At 46.9% G+C, this 19,938-nt stretch overlaps 1 protein-coding gene across 2 annotated transcripts in view; it reads right to left on the reverse strand.

The window, feature by feature from the left end:
* Positions 1 to 235: 235 nt before the first annotated feature.
* The window catches only part of USP34 (ubiquitin specific peptidase 34), a 104,063-nt gene continuing 84,360 nt past the window's right edge, over positions 236 to 19,938 (reverse strand). For both annotated transcript variants that reach the window (XM_053383716.1, XM_053383715.1), the window contains 17 exons: positions 19,750 to 19,854; positions 19,603 to 19,647; positions 17,724 to 17,828; positions 16,367 to 16,514; positions 15,472 to 16,106; positions 14,222 to 14,379; positions 13,158 to 13,236; positions 12,399 to 12,525; positions 12,153 to 12,260; positions 11,035 to 11,139; positions 9,352 to 9,476; positions 8,124 to 8,247; positions 7,070 to 7,149; positions 6,138 to 6,278; positions 3,487 to 3,633; positions 2,212 to 2,371; positions 236 to 1,502 (listed from right to left, as the gene is read on the reverse strand). In XM_053383716.1, the coding sequence (XP_053239691.1) occupies positions 892 to 1,502; positions 2,212 to 2,371; positions 3,487 to 3,633; positions 6,138 to 6,278; positions 7,070 to 7,149; positions 8,124 to 8,247; positions 9,352 to 9,476; positions 11,035 to 11,139; positions 12,153 to 12,260; positions 12,399 to 12,525; positions 13,158 to 13,236; positions 14,222 to 14,379; positions 15,472 to 16,106; positions 16,367 to 16,514; positions 17,724 to 17,828; positions 19,603 to 19,647; positions 19,750 to 19,854 (3,003 nt within the window). In that variant the 3' untranslated portion in view covers positions 236 to 891. The remainder of the gene's footprint in view (positions 1,503 to 2,211; positions 2,372 to 3,486; positions 3,634 to 6,137; positions 6,279 to 7,069; positions 7,150 to 8,123; positions 8,248 to 9,351; positions 9,477 to 11,034; positions 11,140 to 12,152; positions 12,261 to 12,398; positions 12,526 to 13,157; positions 13,237 to 14,221; positions 14,380 to 15,471; positions 16,107 to 16,366; positions 16,515 to 17,723; positions 17,829 to 19,602; positions 19,648 to 19,749; positions 19,855 to 19,938) is intronic.

A 19,938-nucleotide genomic window follows, 5' to 3' on the forward strand; every position in this document is an offset into this window, starting at 1 on the left:
TAGGCCTGAAACCCAGCCAAGTCTCTGAAGATAGGTAGGTCAGACAATCTGGAGGAGGGGGCACATGCAGCATATGAACTTATACTCCCAGAGGGAGAACAACAAATAAGAACTGGGTCCAATTTATCATATCCCAGAACTAGTTCCGAGTCATCCAGGTGAGGCTCTTAGCTTGCAGCTTTGGTAAAAAAAAAATAAAACTGGAGCACTGAGGCAACATATATAAAAACGAATGAAAAGTCGTCACAATCAGTTTAATGAAGTGCACAGAATAGCAATCGGTCATGTCAATAAAAATAAAACAATTAATTTTACATCAAGTGTGCTTTATTTCCTCCACAGGTATTCTGTTAAATAAAGCACCATATATATATATATTTATATATATACTGTCAGGCCACAGCTAGAGGATTCTTTACAGAATCAAATTTCTTGTGGTTGTTTAGTATACAAGTAAACTTAATTTTGATAATAAAAACCACAGCGATTGGAGGCAATTTGCCTCTATTGTAAGGTACAAAACTGGCACAGAGGACACCATATTATACACAGTAAAAATGCCATCAGTTTAAATTACATCGTACAGGGCGAGGAGACCCTGTTCTCCCAGACAGCCATATTAAATGAAAGCCACTACAGTGAACTTTGAATTACATAAAACATATTCATTATCTGATTGCCCTTTAAGAAAGTGTACGGTAGATGCTAATTTTTTTCCTTTTTAATCTGGAGTTCTGCCTGACCAAGAATTAAGCATATAAATTTAATCTTGCAATTCAAGCAGAAAGCACTGGACAAACTGAAGCACAAAACAGAAATAAGCAAAACTTATACAAACAGCATTTTTGAAGGGGGGAAAAAGACTTTAAAAGCAGACATGCTCCTCTATTGTCAAGAAGCAGCTTGGTTTCCTTTGCCAGATATCCTCGAAACCACATGAATCGTAGACTCAATGGTCCTGCAAAGGATGTCTAAAATGTCTTGCTGCTGCTGCATGTGACTCAAGAGTCCTCTGGAATGGCTGCAACTGAGCGACAAGCCAGACTCGGGGTCCTGCGCGGCTTGACCTTCACAATTCTTCAAATCTGTGAGGTCAGACAGAACAGCAGAAATGGATGTGGAGGGGAACTCTGCGTCATCCTCAACTATGTTGGAATCCTTCGAGCTCGGGGGCTCTTTCAGCTCTTTACATTCTTCAAACCTTCCACTGCCTGGCTGCTCCTCCCCATGCTGCGATGACCGGGCAGCTAGCATCATGTCTTCCGAGAACGAAGACGGAACTTCCATCCGGTACTCTTTAACGGAGCTGTTTTCCGGGGAGGGCAGGTCCTGCTCCGTGCCCGGGTCAATGATCGAGGAGTCTCTTGTCTCGTTATCTGAGGTGCTAGTTGGAGTCAAGGCCTCCCTAGGTTCAGTTTTCAGATCACTGATGCAACTGTCTACTGTGTGCTCCTCGTCGCTGCTAACCCGTCTTCTTTTTACTGGAGTAGCTCCTTCATCATCTATAAGGTCAAAATACAGTATGCTGTCATATACACATCTGATTTGCTCCATAGCAAACTTCTGACACTCAGGGCAAAGGCACCTTTTCCTGAGCTATGGTTCGCTCTTAGACTCAACAAGAGTCAAAATTTGTCTTCACCAGCTACTAGAACAATGGGCAAATGCTTGCAACTAAAAGATAGCTCAGCTAGCTACCCACATTTGGCTCTGGAGCTGTCCAGCAATTGATATCCCTTGGCAAGGGGGAAAAAGCAGGCTGCCCTTGGGTTAGGAAATGGGACTGTGCTTTCTAAGGAATCATCTGGCCTCCTGGGTATAGATGCCTATTGTGAAGGCATCTCAGTGCATCTGTAACATCTTTACCCAGGAGGATGTCATTACTCATATACCGGATGTGTTTATGGCCAATATATGGGTATCCAAGTCAGAGTGGGAGATGCCTCCAACATGACGCATGCTCCGACACAGCTTCTGCTTACCTGTGTAGCAACATCAAAGCACTCCAGTTTTACACCTGCTTAACCCAGTTAGCTGCTTTAAAAGGGGGGGGGGCGTGCTTGGCATTTCATGGGATACCAGTAAGAAGACTGGGCAAAGGGGCAGCAAGTAATCAATATAAAGAGCGTTAGTGAAATCTGAAAATGCAGTTAAGAGAAGCCAAATCAGCATCTAGAGGGGTGGGGAGTCAAGGACCACTCCAGAACAAACCTTTAGTTTTTCTTTCTTTGGCTTCTTGCTCCTGCAGCGAGTTCTTCTGTTGTTGGCAAGTCCTGCATTTGTTTAACAGTTCTTGCAGTGTTGGAATTAGGGCAGCGTTCAGCTGTTTTGGGGTGTGCACGGAAAGCAGCAATGTGAGGGCTCGAAGGTCCTGGAAAAGAAAATCCAGAAGAATCCACTTACTTAATGAAGATCCAGTTCTTAACTCTGAAAGATCTGACGTGGGAACATTGAAATGCAGCTGAAAGGATTGTAAGATGTCTGCATCCCGGCAGAACGGACACCTGAATCATATTATACTATGACAATTTTAAACAAGCAACTTGTGCTCCGATGATGAACTTAATAGGATGCCATGGGAGAGGACAGGCCATACTGACCACACAGTTTTATTAGGGCTCCAATGTTCAATCAAATTAAAAACAAATGTTTAAGCAATTAATAAGGTGCCCTGGCTAAACAGGCACATTTCATTTTTTTAAAATTTGGAAGATAAATATACAAAACACAGCATCTTGAAAGATGCACCCTCACCTCTAAGCATGATGTGTGCTATCGCATATGCACACATGAATGATTTGAATAAACACCAAATATGCTCACTGCTTCACTTTTTTTTTTACCCAGATGAAAATGTTTGCTAACTGAATCAATGGCTTAATCAATTAAAGCCTGCACGATTATCTTCACCCAGCCTCCTCAGAACAATCTGAATGTCTACACAGGGCTCACTGAGGGGTACTTGCACACATTCATTACTTCTAGCTACATGGCCTGGCTTCCTTATCTAAATTTTGCCAAGACATACCAGTGAAGTCACCGCTCTGGTTCAGAGGTAACAGTATTAGCCCAACAAATCATGGTTTCTCAAACTATCTTGTATACCTTCTTGTGTTCCCTTGTGTGCCTGATTTTGGCACCTCCATTTCTGCTCACTATACCGCAATATCCCACTAGGTCTGAACCGAGAAAGTGGTGGTTTAATTGCTGATTACAATTCAGGACATGAGACCAGCATCAATCCTGGTACAACTCCATGTGCCATTCTTTTTCCAACTTGGAATACTGAGAGCAATTTCCCCTGCCCATCTCAAAAAGAATATAGCAGACCAAGAGACCGTATAAAGGCTTTTTGTAAACAACAACAACATCAACAACAACTCAGTTATGACTTTTGGCTACATACACTGAAGGCACAGCAGAATGAAAATAAACCTCTGGTATTTATTTTAAGCCGAAAGGGAAGGGGGAAGAGAGGTAACTTACCCCATTTAAAGTGGAGCTTGCTTTAAAAATTTCAACTCGCTGATTGGCAAAATCTGATTCTAAGCTCTGATACTGGTTGATCAGATTTGTAACCAAATTATTGATTACTCCAGCACAATTTGCTTCAGAAAAAACCTGCCCTTGCACCTGTAAAAAAAATCAAGCATGATTTTTAAACTTAGCTCATGAGACACAATTGATTCAAGTGATCACAGTGCTGCTGTCAACATAGCTATGGAAGTGGTATATGTGCTTTGATATTCCTTCATTGCCGGGGGTTGGACTCGATAACCCCCAGGCTCCCTTCCAACTCTACAATTCTATGATTCTGTGACTTATTTCAATTGGTCAGTGAACTGCAGAAGTAGCAGCCATGTGTGTATTCTGTCCTCACGTTCGCTAGGAAGTGTGTGGATTTTCTTCCTTAGATAATACAGAATAATAATAATAATAATAATAATAATAATTTATTATTTATACCCCGCCCATCTGGCTGAGTTTCCCCAGCCACTCTGGGCGGCTCCCAATCAGTGTTAAAAACAGTACAGCGTTACATATTAAAAACTTCCCTGAACAGGGCTGCCTTAAGATGTCTTCTGAATGTCAGGTAATTATTTATCTCTTTGACATCTGATGGGAGGGCGTTCCACAGGGCGGGCGCCACTACCGAGAAGGCCCTCTGTCTGGTTCCCTGTAGCCTCACTTCTCGCAATGAGGGAACCGCCAGAAGGCCCTCGGCGCTGGATCTCAGTGTCCGGGCTGAACGATGGGGGTGGAGACGCTCCTTCAGGTATACAGGACCGAGGCCGTTTAGGGCTTTAAAGGTCAGCACCAACACTTTGAATTGTGCTCGGAAACGTACTGGGAGCCAATGCAGATCTCTCAGAACCGGTGTTATGTGGTCCCGGCGGCCACTCCCAGTCACCAGTCTAGCTGCCGCATTCTGGATTAATTGCAGTTTCCGGGTCACCTTCAAAGGTAGCCCCACGTAGAGCGCGTTGCAGTAGTCCAAGCGTGAGATAACTAGAGCATGCACCACTCTGGCGAGACACTTCGCGGGCAGGTAGGGTCTTAGCCTGCGTACCAGGTGGAGCTGGTAGACAGCTGCCCTGGACACAGAGTTAACCTGCGCCTCCATGGACAGCTGTGAGTCCAAAATGACTCCCAGGCTGCGCACCTGGTCCTTCAGGGGCACAGTTACCCCATTCAAGACCAGGGAATCCCCCACACCAACCCACTCCCTGTCCCCCAAAAACAGTACTTCTGTCTTGTCAGGATTCAACCTCAATCTGTTAGCCGCCATCCATCCTCCAACCGCGTCCAGGCACTACGAAACACCTTTCATCCCACTCCCTACTGAACAAACTCAGCAGAAGCTCTATCCTTCGAGCAAGGTGATTTGTAAAGTAAATGTAGGCTCCACCTCAACAAACATCCTACCGACCGTCTAGGAGTCCACCCAGCAATTTACAGCTGAGTGTTCCTTTTCTTCAATCACACCAAGCCTATGTGTAGTTCTAATTCAGTGGTTTTCAACCAGCATGCTGTGGCACCCTGGGGTGCCTTGAATGATAGGGGTGCCACGGACAACACTGGCCTGTCCCTCTTTCCTTCCCTTCCTCCTCTGATGCCCTCTCATCTCAGCCTCCCAAAGACTTGCACGACTGTGACGTTAACATAGGAGAGTGCTGGAGGTGAAATAGTTAAACAGGTTACCCAATCAGGACCCAGGGGGTGGAATCAGAGGGACTATAAAACCAGCTCTGGGAGGGGCAAAGGGAGGAGTTCATTGGGAGTTGGGTGGTTGGTTGGAGTGGGAGTAAATCGGGATAGAGCTTGTGGGTAGGTTGAGTTAGTACAGCAGAATAAGCTGAGTCAGGAACAGGCTAGGAAGACAAGTAAATATCTGAGAGGTGGTTTAGTGAGTGAGAGCAGGTAGCGGAAGTTATAGGTCTGGATAGGCACCCCATGAATGTAATTGACTGATACAGTTTATGAAACCACACGCTTGTTAAACTGCAATAAATAAACAGAAGTTTATGTTCCAATTTAACCCTGACTGGACTCAGTATTGTACCAGGTGGGGCCTGGGTGGTGGCAGCGAGAAATCAAGTGGTGGCACAGGGATCAATAGACGGTGAAACGTCTGGGAACCCTGTGTGATTCGGGGCCCTTCCTCCTCTGATGCCCTCTCATCTCAGCCCTCTCATCTGAGCCTCCCAAAGACTTGCATGACTGTTTGTTGCAGCAGGAGCAGCCCTGGCTACAATCCCCCCAGGCAAATGGTGCCTCTGGGGCTGGCCAGAGGGTACTTCCCAGGCCCCTGTGGGGCAGTGTGAGGAGGCACCTCTCTTAGGGCAGGGGAAGGGCAGCGGCAGCGACTGCCCAGAGGACTCCAAAGGAGAGGGGAGAGGAGGCTGAGGGAACGCTCCACAAGGCAGGGTGTTTGAAAAGGGGTGTGAGGCTGCCAGCTCCGCAGGCAAGGGGTGACGTAACTGGGCTCCTGAGCCCCACAGGGGTGCCGCAAAAAGAAAGTAGTTGGTCAAGGGAGCCGTGAACACAAAAAAGCTTGAAAACCTCTGGTCTAATTAATCTGAGTCAAAGCTTTGTGAGGGTGCCCTGAGCAACTCACACACAGATGCCTGACATACCTTGAGAAGAAAATGCGTTAAGAAAGTGTACACAACGTTGTTATTGAGAAAGGTCCTTTCGTCCATGAGGATGCATTTAATGTATTCTGCAAACACAGGGTCCTCGCACAGGAGCTTGATGCAGTTCTTTGACATGGCAGACTGAAGGGAGAAAGAAAAGGAAGGCTGCAGTCTTTTGCAAACATGCACCAGACAACACTTATTCACTCCAGCAAGGCTTGCGAAGGCAGCTTAGCAGAGAAGTACTGCACAAAGTTGCCACGGTTCCTCAGCACTTGCAGGCTGCTGTACCAAGCACAAGGTGCTTGCATAGGAAATAGCAGCACCTGCTGCATTGCTTATAGCTAGAGCTACATTGGTTCACAGTGGGACGTGGGTGGTGCTGTGGGTTAAACCACAGAGCCTAGGGCTTGCTGATCAGAAGGCTGGCGGTTCGAATCCCCGCGACGGGGTGAGCTCCTGTTGCTCAGTCCCTGCTCCTGCCAAACTAGCAGTTCGAAAGCACATCAAAGTGCAAGTAGATAAATAGGTACCACTCTGGCGGGAAGGTAAACGGCGTTTCCGTGCTCTGCTCTGGTTCACCAGAAGCAGCTTAGTCATGCTGGCCACATGACCCAGAAGCTGTACGCCGGCTCCCTCGGTCAATAAAGCGAGATGAGCGCCGCAACTCCAGAGTCAGCCACAACTGGACCTAATGGTCAGGGGTCCCTTTACCTTTACCATACATTCGTTCCCATGTGGTAAACGGGAAGCTGGTCTTATGCAAAGGTCAGACTCTCTAGCCACCTAGCCCAATGGTGTCCCTCCAACTGGCAGCAGCTCCCAAGGGTCTCAGGCAGGCGGAGGTCTTTCACAACATCTGCTACCACAGATCATTTTAAGTGAAGATTGTCAAGGACTGAGAGCTGCTTGTGAAGCACACAACATTTTACCTGAGTTTGGCAAAGCTCAGTCCAAAGTTTGGGAAACAAAGCTAGATGAAGAGGCAAGCCTTCGTATGCAACAAGGACACCTACAATTTGGAAAGAGAAGCAGCAGCAATTTCAGCGGGTTGGAACATTCTCCAAAGGTTTAAAACATTTTAAATCAGATCATGATAAATGATCAGCAATATACAAAAAAGTTATACGGTCTCCCTCTTTACTGTCCTTCCACTGGGAGGTGAAGACTGTTTCATTCTGACAGGATTGGGGAAACTGGCTGTTTTTAAGGAAAGAGAATTCATTCATTGAATTTATATACCGCCCTATACCCAGAGGTCTCAGGGCGGTTCACAGAATAAAATCAAAATACATCAACCACAAAATACATAATGAAAGTAAAAACAACCCAATAACCCAACCCCCCCCCCACATTTTAAAAGGGCTGTGCTGTTTTTACTATCTGTATGTTCATAGATTTGCTTTTACAGTATATAGCTTTAATTCTATAATACCTTAACTACTACTTAACCATCGTTGTTTATATATTTTTAGCTTCTTTATTTTATCCATGTTATTTGAATTTTTGTAAGCTGCATTGAGTCCCAGTTTGGAGAAAGGGTGGAATATAAATAAAATTAATTAATTAAACAAACAAACAAACAGAGATTTTTCCTTCCTAGCCTGAACTTCAGGAAGGAAAAATCTCTCCTTTTGTTTGTTATTTAATTAATTTTCTGTACTGCTTTCACTGCTATTTAAAGCTAGGTCTTAATGGGTTGGCAGCGTAACAGGGTCTCTCTCTCCCATGAGCCTGGTCAGCATTTCCAATGGTCAGGCACAATGAGACTTGTAGCCCTGCAACTGCTGGAAGGCTATGGACTCCCAATCCCCCACCCAGAGCCTTACAATGAAAGATTTGCTCAATGAAATGCTCAGGTACACTTGAAAAGGAAAGGCTGTAAATACACTGTTGCATTTAGGCTCTTGTTTAAGCAACAGCTGCCACCGAAGGCCCTCTCGGGTGCTGAGATTCTTTAGGGAGGAGCGTCACTTCTGTACTTACTCATCTTTACTAAGGTCTCTGTGAACTTCTCACAATTGATGGCAACTCGGCACAGCAGATGGATGAACTGATGATACGAGAAAAAGTAATCTAGCAGCATGCGGTCATAAACTTCATCTTTGCCCTGAAAATGTAAGGGAAACGGGTTTATTGCCGCGTGGTTTCAAAAGAGGCCCCGACGCGGAGTGGAAGTGGAAAAGCAACTAACTGGCGAATGTCTCTGTGCACGTATCTGCACTTAACCCTTCCCCTGCCCACGACTTCCCCACTCCTCCTGAGCCACCCTCAACTACTGCACAAAGTTTAAATGTACAGTGGTGCCTCGCAAGACGAACGCCTCGCAAAACGAAAAACTCGCAAGACGAAATAGTTTTCCGTTTTTGAGTCGTTCCGCAAGACGAATTTCCCTATGGGCTTGCTTCGCAAGAAGAAAGCCCATAGGGAAATCTCCGCCGGCCTTCAGAAGAGGTCCTGGACCTCTTCTGAAGGCCGGCGGGGGGCAAAAGTCTTTGCTCCCCCCGCCTGCCTTCCCGGGACAGCGGAGACTTCTCCGCTGTCCCGGGGCGATCTGAAAATGCTGGCGGGCGGCAGCGAAGGCTTCGCTGTCCTGGGGGCTTTTAAAATGCTGGCAGTCGGGAGGAAAGCCCTCCTGTCCCCGGAGCTTGCGGGCTGGGAGGTGGGGAGAAGGGCTTTTCTTCCCACCGCCAGCCTTCAGAACAGGCTTCTGAAGGCTGGCGGTGGGAAGAAAAGCCCTTCTCCCCCCCCAGCCTTCAGAAGAGGTCGGGGGACAGACTGTCCCCGGACCTGGTCTGAAGGCGGTTTCCATAGGAACGCATTGATTTTCAATGCATTCCTATGGGAAACCGTGCTTCGCAAGACGAAAAACTCGCAAGAAGAAAAAACTTGCGGAACAAATTAATTTCGTCTTGCGAGGCACCACTGTATTTGGAACCCTGTGTGTGTATGTGAAATAAAGATTGGGAGCACGGAAGTGACGCGTGAGGAAAGATTAAGTATTCTCCATCCTGCTTCCAAAAGCAGTTTCCGTCTTATTAACACACCACCACAGCAAACTAGTCGCCAGCATTTTGTTACATGCACAGCATTTAACAGCAGTCTTCAGCACCAGCGGTGAGCGAAGTCCACAACTTCCAAGGCACAGCAGTCTTGGAGCCTCGCTCAACCCCACCAGGAATCCCGACGAAAAGCCCTTCCCCAACAGATGTACCTTGCTGGCTTCAACCATAGTAGGCAAGAGGCACATATTAAGCTCAGGGCGAGGTGGGCGGATGTTACTTTTGCCTCCTATCAACTTCAAATTTTCACGGCATGGGAAGTAAGGACCAAGAGACACTGAAACAGAAATGAGAGAACAAAAAAACAGGCATTTAATCTACGCAGCTTGACACTTAAAAGTAACTAGTAATATTCTTAAAAACAAGAAAAATAAAAGTGTGTGCGTGTACACACAAGATCCAGACTCAGTATTTAGTATTTTTAGCACTTTCCTTGTTATAGCATCCCAACCTGAGGCTGGAACCAGAAGGTCAGAGGCAAACAGGAAGCTTCCAAGTCTTAGACTGATGGGAAAGGGGTGCGGAAGTTTGTCACTTTGGTTGCTTTTCATTTGCAATCCCTCCCCACCAGCTGCTTTGCAACCACTTGACTGGGAAACCTGCTCTTGAAGGCAGGCTGGGAGAAAGCGACAAGATTAAGCACCTCCCTCGCGTGTTCTTTCCCATCCAGGCAAATGCAACGTGAGAGGCAAGCACAGAACATGGGGTCCCTCGCTTGCTACCAAACATCTTAGTGCCCCCACCTTGAGATCTTTGCACCACCTGCCCCAGTACCGGCTATTTCCAAAGCCCATCTCACCTGCTTGCTAGAACAGCCACCCTGCCTGCCTGCCCAATCCTTGCTGCTTTTCGACACTGTGGACTCTTTCCCAAAACCTTACTTGTTCTGTAGAAACTTTCCTTAAAACTTCCCATCACCACCTCCTCAAGTGCAACCCAACTGCACCGGCAACTGCAATCATTCCCATCAACATGTAGTCATGTTACCAATACCATTTATTGGCAGGTTTATAATTTACCCAATTGTTATCCTTGGAATGGGAGCCTGCGTGATGACAAGTGGAGTTCCGTTCTTAACCTGAAACTGTTCTTAACCTGAAGTACCACTTTAGCTAATGGGGCCTCCCGTTGCCGCCATGCCGTCGGAGCACGATTTCTGTTCTCATCCTGAAGCAAAGTTCTTAACCCGAGGTACTATTTCTGGGTTAGCGGAGTCTGTAACCTGAAGCGTCTGTAACCCGAGGCACCACTGTATTTTCATTCAAAAGGTTTTAACCTGCCTTTTCAGGGCAAATTGCCCTCAAAAGGTTGCTTTCGAGACTCTAAGACACAATCCAGTTACAAAACAGACATATACCCCAATCACCAGCTAAATGGTCGTTGTTTTTTTTTTAACTACAGCACAATTCAGCCCAACACAGATATTAATAAAGGTGTCTTCAGAGGTGTTTTTTTTCAACACCTGCAATGATGAGGCTGTACATATCTCCACAGGAATGGAGTTCCAAAGGCATGGGGCTACCACTGAGAAAGCCTTGGCCTAGTAACTGCCCATCTAATAGGTATTATGTACAAAGCTGATCTGCTTTCTTTTTTAATCAGACTATTCCTTATGTCTTCTCCCCCTGTTGATAAAGTCAGCCCAATGAAAGTATGCCTGAAATTACTTAAAGAAGCCATATCCCTTGAGGTCAAAAGGGAGAACCCCTCACCTTCCTGGGCTGCCTTTTGTCTTGGGGGAAATCTGAAATCTCAGAACAATTGAATCCTCAACAAAATCCTGGGCTAGACACACAAACAGTTAACAACAGGCCTTTTCAACCAGAAACACGTACTTGGGATGTTGCTGTGGTGGTATGTGCAATGGTTGTGCTGCAGAAATGGAACCAGAGTGTGCAGGAAATCGTGAGGGCTTAAGAGCACCAGCTCCTTGAGGACATCTGCAAAGCAAACATTGGTTTTGCATTTTTCTCAAGATATAGGTCTGGGGGTCAACTGCTCACTTGACAAAGTGAAATACCCAGGATAAATCTTCTATTTTAGCAAAAGGTTCAAAGAGGGTTTAAGATTACAGTTGGGACCCCAAGCAGGATAGGGTGCTTTCGCTTACAAGTTGGTAAGTTGGAGGATCCAACCCTGTGCTGCTTCGCAAGCAGCTTTCCTGAAAGAAAGCGGCTTGTGAAGCGGCAGCCATATCCCACAGGATCAGTGTCTCTGCTCAACAGCTGTTGAGAGAAGGCATTGCTCCTGCAGGGCAGGGCATCAAGCTGAAAGGAGAACCACTGCATTGGGCCTAACTCCTCCTGACGAGATGCAGCTGCCAGTCAAGTAGAGCTTGTCCTGTTCATATGGTTCTCCTGCCCAATGCCCCTGCCTCCAGACAGCCATGGATGGATCAGGCCATCCAACCCAAATCACAGCGATCCGTGGCTGTCTGTCCCTAACTCACCCAATGCCCGTGTACCTCTCCAGATATGCCTGGTTTCACCGAATCCGATGCACAGTTCCAGTAGCTACCACAGCTAATCTGTGTGATGCTCTTTGGATGGTAGAAATTACAGGCATGGGTGTTTGGAAAAACCTAGGTGCTTTATCTGAGCCAGATCCCTCTCCTCCCCACATCCACCAATCATTTCAGGCTGAATGCATGTGTCACTGAAGAGACTAGGGGAGAAGGGAAGTATGAACTGGGCTTTAAAACGGGGGCGTGAGGGCAGCACGTGTGAAACCCGCACCTGGAGATGGATGGGGGCCTTGTTGGCAGCCTTTGATGTTTTTCTACAAGAGGGTATCGACCATCAAGCCCCTCTACTCTGAAATGACCCCCTCCTTGTATGTTCTATGCGTGCATGTGGGCACCGAGCTTTCGAAAAAAGACAGATTAATAGAAAGCTTTCCTAAATGTTAACTGTTCATCAAGCCTTTGGGCGGCGCCAATCCAAATATACCTTACCTATACAAGTGTTTCTAAGTTCCGGGGGGCTGTATGAATTTAGCAACGTTAAAAGTTTGTGGGCAAATTCTATTCGCTCCTGCCACTGGATCAGTGCTTGTTTCACATCTGCAAATACAAGAACACGGTTTGGTCAGTTGACCACTATAAATCGTCATATTATACTAGCAATTATACGTCGGCTTTCCCACCCCCTTTCATTTTTAAAAGAGAAATGTAAATACAAGTAATAAATAACGCCCAAACCTTTTCTTTGCAGATATGGCCGGGTGGACTTGAGAACAGAAAGGAATATGGACAGAAGCTCAACCAGGTCTCCAGTTACATGGCAAGCTGTGGCTTCGTGGTACATCATGTGCAATGTGTTGAAGGACTGCAAATAGATATATATATATTAAAAAGTAGTGTTAGCATGTTACTAACATTTCAAAAGGGACGCGGTGGCGCTGTGGGTAAAAGCCTCAGTGCCTAGGACTTGCTGATCGAAAGGTCGGCGGTTTGAATCCCCGCGGCGGGGTGCGCTCCCGTTGCTCGGTCCCAGCGCCTGCCAACCTAGCAGTTCATAGAATCATAGAGTTGGAAGAGACCACAAGGGCCATCGAGTCCAACCCCCTGCCAAGCAGGAAACACCATCTGAGCACTCCTGACATATGGTTGTCGAAAGCACCTCAAAGTGCAAGTAGATAAATAGGGACCGCTTACTGGCGGGAAGGTAAACGGTGTTTCCGTACGTTGCGCTGGCTCGCCAGATGCAGCTTTGTCCCGCTGGCCACATGAACCGGAAGTGTCTCCGGACAGCGCTGGCCCCCGGCCTCTTAAGTGAGATGGGCGCACAACCCTAGAGTCGGACACGACTGGCCCGAACGGGCAGGGGTACCTTTACCTTTACCATTTCAAAAAGCATTTATATGAATATAGTGTGCTCATATAATTTACTCTGTTATGTTTCCTCAGCACAAGTTTTTTTTTAAAAAAACCCACAAACAATAGGAATGATATTCTTACCTCCGTCATCAGGATTAAGCCTCTGTTGAACACAACAAGAAGCCGGTCCTCATCTGTTTCTAGTAATATTCGGAAGGCACTAGGGGGAGAAAACAGTAAGGGAGAAACATGAGCTTAAGCATGCTACCATATTGTTTGTTTTAAATTATTTTTTTATTAGTGATTGTGACATTTTGAAAACAGGTGCAAGGGATGAGCAGGCATACTGGGAGGGCAAAATGTGGCACTGTGTCCTGACCATAAGAATATCCTGCTGGATCAGGCCAATGGATCACCTAGTCCAGCAGCCTGTTCTTGCAGTGGCCAACTGGATTCTTATGGGCAGCCCAAGAAGCAAGACCTGGGAACAACTGCACCCTCCCAGTGAACATGGTGCATCAAATATATTATTCACTCTCAATCCCGGGGACAGGCTTTGCATTAAAAATGATGATGTATCTTTCCTTAACCCCTGAAAAATGTACACTGTGGGGGAGAATGAGTGCCAAACAGAAAACGATGCAACCATACACAAAGGTACATAAGCAAATTTCAGCGTGATCTCTCCAGTGTTCAATGTGGGTGCAGGAGAGAAAAGGGGAAATACCCGCATTTGTTTGCTGCCTAGGAAAACAAAAATAAAGGGGGATGCACACATCAGCAGGGAGGATCCCAGCACTGTAGGCACTAAACGAAATTAATATTCACAAAATAGCAGAAAGCACAATGATGACTGCTTGGCTCCTTTGTACATTCTCTCCCTCTGTGTGTGCAGTTACCAGATTTCAACGTTTTATATGGCCCATGAATTTCTTTTATAATAATACAGTCATACCTCGGGTTACAGATGCTTCAGGTTGCGCGATTTTGGGTTGTGCACTGCATCGAACCTGGAAGTACTGGAGCGGGTTACTTCCAGGTTTTGGCGCTTGCGCATAAGCGCTAAATCATGCTTTGCACATGCGCGGAAGCGCTGAAACACAACCCGTGCGTGCGCAGATGCGGCGCTGCGGGTTGCGAACGTGCTTCCCACATGGATCACGTTCATAACCCGAGTGTCCACTGTATTTCCAAAAGTGAGATACCTTATTAAAGTAGTCCAGCATGACCGTCCATCTAAGCAGCGAAGGTAACAGCTTATGGTAGTTTTCTTAAACTGCTTAATGTCTTCCAGCTCTTCCTCTCTCATATCTGGCCTCTGAGCTACAAACAGTTGCATGAGGTTAAACAGCTCCTCCACAGCCTAAAGAAACCAGAACAAGCATCAGGCTAAAACAGTCACCTTAACAAACAATTTTCAAGTCCTGATCATTAATTCACTGGGGGGCAGGGATGCTCCTAGAATAAAGCAAATTTCAAGAATCAGGAAATGTGCACACCCAAGCATTTGCTTTGTAATGCCACATTTAAAATAAAAAGCACTCTTGGGTTCATGTGGTTCTAATTTTTGCCCCCTGCCAATCCTATTAAATTGCCACCCTTCAAATTTATGGAATAAAAGGTAAAGGAAAAGGGACCCCTGACCATTAGGTCCAGTCATGACCGACTCTGGGGATGTGGCACTCATCTCGCTTTATTGGCCGAGGGAGCCGGTGTACAGCTTCTGGGTCATGTGGCTAGCATGACTAAGCCCCTTCTGGTGAACCAGAGCAGTGCACGGAAACACCGTTTACCTTCCCGCTGGAGCGGTACCTATTTATCTACTTGCACTTTGACGTGCTTTCGAACTGCTAGGTTGGCAGGAGCTGAGACAGAGCAACGGGAGCTCACCCTGTCGCAGGGATTCGAACCACCGACCTTCCTGTCGGCAAGTCCTAGGCTCTGTGGTTTAACCCACAGCGCCACCCACGTCCCTCTTTATGGAATAACCCCCCCCCCAATACAAAAACAAGTAAATGAACAATAAAATTAAAAGATAAAAGCAGTCTAAAACTGGAAGGGGTGGGACATATTACAGGTGCCTGGGCTCTTGTTTTCTTCACCATCTCTAAATTAGGTATCAACAACTGCAGAACCCAGGCGCAAATCGAGCCCTCTCAATGCCACCAGTTGGCCTTACAGAGGCAGGAAAAGCAAGGAGGGATTGTTCCGTTTGAAGCAAGAGAGTTAGAAGCCTCAACAGAAGGAGCCAAGCCCACACAGAGACATCCAACACAGAAGGGAGAAGCAACTGCATTCACTGGATGGGCTCTGGGCCCCGATACCTTCTGTATTTTCCTCAAAATGGCACTCCCGTAAAAAGCTGCTGGCCAATCAGAATCCTGGCTCTTGTGTTACAGAAAATCCCAGCACAACACCCATTTCCCCATCCTGTCTGTTGGGCGAAGGGACTTACCCCAGGGTACTGGCTAGCGTGTGGGGTGAGATTCTTAAAGGCCCACTGAATATTCTGATGAGAAGCCAGCTGCCTGGTGAATGCAGGGGACTGCTCACAGCACAGCCGCAGAATGCCGTAGTAGGCAGGCAGCATCCCGCGGTTAAAGAGCACCACATCCTGGTCGTCGTGGTCTGCTAGGATGTAATTGAAGGCAATGTTCTTGGTGACTACGGGGTTCTGTACAATAAGGCGCACATTCTCGGGGCAGTCAACACAGACGTTGTACCAGAAAGAGAGCAAGGCCTGCTTGTTATGGTTGGTGGCGATGGCGGGCTCAGAGAGCTTCGGCTGGAAAAGGTTCCACAAGTCCATGAAGTAGGTAGAAAACATCAGTTTTTCTGTTTTGGAAATCAAGCAGTAGGTCATGAAACTGAAGTAGGGCACCAGTTTCGTAGTCCCGTGAACAGCAGCGTCTACGTAGAGCTTAGCTCGCGAGAGCAGCCCAAGGAGCACGTTATAGACCTGGTGAAGGACGACCGTGGTGTCTGGGCTAAGGGGAAGGTCCCGAGTGGGGATGTGGAGTGAGCGGGTGGATCGGAACATCTGTCGGAATGAATTGCTTGGAATGAGAGAAACCAGAAGGTAGGCAGCAGCTGCAAAGGGAAAAAACCCACAGGTGAACAGACAGACCAAACCTCACCAGGTAGAGCTTGAGTTTCATAAAACCACACATAATACAGATAGGAGAAAGGGAAACACAGGTAGACCTTCCAAATATTCAAATACTGTTAAGTGAAATAAACAAAACAGCAGAGCCCACATTCTCCCTTACAACCGCAATTAAACGACGATGAAACAATTATGCAAAAGTTAAAACCAGAAAAGGGTAATTTCCTCCCACGTAACAACTTACAGGTTCTCACTCTAGGGTAGTTGTGAGCCAAAAGAAAGCGTTCTACCCAGTTCTCCATATTCTGCAGCACCCAACTGTGGGCAAGCTTATTTCGGGGCGTCTGCACCGCTAGCCAATCCAGGCACTGAGAAGGGTTGTACTCAATCACCTGGGCAGGATAAAGGGGGGAAATGGAAGAGTCAGACAAACCCACAGAGACTCCTGACTGGCATTCAACATATTGTGAACATGGCCAAGACTGCAGGTATTGAACAAGGCTGCATGTGTGCTTTTCTGCAAGAGGGGTGCAGTGTCTTGCACATTTTGCCTCAGATGCAGGTATCTGATGTGATACCTGTTCATGAAACAGAGTCAGAAGGCGAGGTAGTCCTGACAGTAGTTAGCTACCGTATTTTTCGGCCCATAGGGCGCACCTAGTTTTTTTTTGGGGGGGGGGGAATAATGAAAAAAAAATATTTCCCCCCCAGGCGCGGGGCTGGGGCGGGGAAAGCCCGAGCTTCCCCCGACCCCAGAACAGGCAGCTCTCCAGAAGCCGTGGGAGAGCTGCGCGACTTGCAGAGAGCTGCGTGAAGCCCGAAGCCTGAGCTTGCGGATAGCTTCCTGAAGCCTGGAGAGTGAGAGGGGTCAGTGCGCACTGACCCCTCTCGCTCTCCAGGCTTCAGCAAAAGCCTGCATTCGCCCCATAGGACGCACACACATTTCCCCTTCATTTTTGGAGGGGGAAAAGTGTGTCCTATAGGGCGAAAAATACGGTACTTTAAGTATTCCCCCATGCTCCGAAATCTAACTTGGGGAGACATACCCCTAACCCTGTGTCACTAATCGGCTACTCCCTTAACACATGGAAGGGAGGCTTCCTGTACAGGACAGTAGGCACAATTCAAACTGTTCACTGGTTCAGGCGGTGGAGTCCTTCCATGGGGATTTTCTGCATGGGGAGCAATTACTCGAAAATCATGCACCATGTCAAAACTTATGGACTCAGAGAGAAGACATTCAGGAACTCCAAATGTGAAGACTAAAGTGGTACAGTCCTACTGGAGATCTGCACCATCTGAGTTTCATGCCAGCTGCACATAGTTCAGTGCCACAGTGAAAAAAAGATAAAACAGGAGAATTAACAGGATTGGCTGTTTTCTTAACACCATCTAATATCTGATGGAGGAATGTGCACCCAGATCTACTGCACTGCTTGCCAAAGGCAAGAGCTACTATTTCCAGAGTTCCCAGTCAGGTGGGGAAAGGCTTAAGAGCAGTTCTTCTCGAAGGTTATTCCATCTCGACAACTTGGTGGGAAATAGATGAACAAGGGCTGGGAGTCTCTGAATCTCTGCTTGATAAGCTCTGCATACTTTACCTCCCATATCCTCTGGAGGATGTAAGAAGCGAACGGTGGCATTCCAGGAGGGCCACCGGCAAATTCCATAAGCATGGTCAGCAACTTGAAAAAGGGATTGGCTGCCTGCAGCGTTGAAAATAAACAAAAGGCACGATGAAATACTGCCTATAAATCACATCAGGAAATCACAGCCATGCCTTGAAAACCAACTTTTAATCCACGGTTTATTTCATCCCGTGAGCAGTTTATGTGCATTTATGCAGCTGAAAGATTTACGGCCACGACATTCCTCAGCTACTGCAAAGCACCCTGAAAATTGCTTATGGATGTACTGCAGAGGTCCTTAGCCAAGCCCTGATGTTACACATCTATTCAACTTGCCTTTCTTTGGTGGAAAGAAGAATTTTATCTGCCACACTGTGCAGAGTCCATCAAATTAGGTTCATTATTTATAACTAACGTGATGTTGATGGCGACGATGTATGTGTTCACAGAGGATAAGGCAATCAATGGCTACTAGCCATGGTGGCTGTGTTCTACACTGACTGTTGAAGGCAGTTGTTGGCATCCACCTGTCTCAAGAGGCAATGGATTGTGCCTCCAGCAGTGAAGTTAAACCAACCACACTGTTAGCGGCACTGAAGTGACCTCCCTGGGATGCAAGCCTGGGCAGTGTGTATGGAGGTCCTGGGCTGCCGAGACAACAAGACCCCCCCCCTCCCCAGCTGATATGGTTCAAAGGAAAGCAGAGCAGTATGTCTGGTACCAGCTTGGCTGCAGGAGCAGCATACATGGCACCATCCAACTGTCTTAGGGACTCCACTCTGGATGTTTGTAGGGTTTACTCCTGAGCCTTTTCCCCACAAGGCAGCAGAGGTTCAGCACCAGACTGTTCCTATGAATACCAGTTACTGGGAATCTCAATAGGGAGAGTGCTGTTGTACTCAAGTCCTGCTTGTAGACATACTTATGCGCATGTGTGCATGCAGAGGGAGGGCTTGTGTACTGCAGAAACAAGGGGAGAGAAAAAGATGAGGGCAGGAAGGGAAGGTGCATGTTTTTTCTGTGCACTACGAACAGAACGGCATTATCCTCCATATAGGGTCCATTTCAATGGAAGCTACCTACTGTCAGGGAAGACTAAGTATACTTTGTTCTCAGATTCAGCACTTTTCCCCACAAGAAAGAACAGCAGCTATTCATTACATAGTAGAAAGGGACAGGGCATAATCAGAGACACCAGCCTCTAAGCCATGCAATTCCACCCCAGAGTCTATTCTTTTTGCGTGGAAAATCTTGGCCTTCAGAATATATTAGCCCAGTTTCATCTGACTGGCACGGGAGTTTGGCAGTGGTATTTCCCATCAACCGTTTTAACTTGAGAATGCAAGGTCTTTTAGGAGGGCACAAATGGAGAAATTGAGAGGAACTGGCTGCTAAAGATTTATACAGGCCCACACTAATCTGTAGAGGTATAGACGCAAATGTCAGGCCAGTAAATTGGTAAAGATAAAGGTACCCCTGACCATTAGGTCCAGTCGTGGACGACTCTAGGGTTGCATGCTCATCTCGCGCTATAGGCCGAGGGAGCCGGTGTTTGTCCGCACAGTTTCTGGGTTATTTGGCCAGCATGACTAAGTTGCTTCTGGAGAACCAGAGCAGCGCACGGAAACACCATTTACCTTCCCACCAGAGTGGTACCTATTTATCTACTTGCACCTGACGTGCTTTTGAACTGCTAGGTGGGCAGGACCTGGGACTGAACAATGGGAGCTCACCCCGTTGCGGGGAATCGAACCACTGACCTTCTGATCAGCAAGCCCTAGGCTCTGTGGTTTAGACCACAGCGCCACCCACGTCCCCAGTAAATTGGTAACAATACCATAACCGTACGCACCTCAGGAGTCAACTTGGCTATAGATGTGAAAAGCATGGAAACAATCTGTAAGAGAGAAAGGAAAACTTCGATTATATATGCAACTCCAGTGCAACTTTCCCAGTAAAGCTCCTGGAACAAACAGTGTCGACAGCAGCTGATACTTACATGTTCTGCAAGTCTGTTATTGTACCGGCAAAGGCTGAATATAAGATTGCAGGTCTGCCTGATGTTTATCCCATCGCGGATATGTTGAAACAAGAAAGGAAAACCCTGAAACAAATCCGAAGGTGTTAGTACAGCAGACATTTTTTAATAAGGCACATTTGAAAACAGTTGTACTTTTCCAGCATCCAA

The sequence above is a fragment of the Podarcis raffonei genome, chromosome 3 (assembly GCF_027172205.1).
Source record: "Podarcis raffonei isolate rPodRaf1 chromosome 3, rPodRaf1.pri, whole genome shotgun sequence".
NCBI lineage: Eukaryota > Metazoa > Chordata > Lepidosauria > Squamata > Lacertidae > Podarcis > Podarcis raffonei.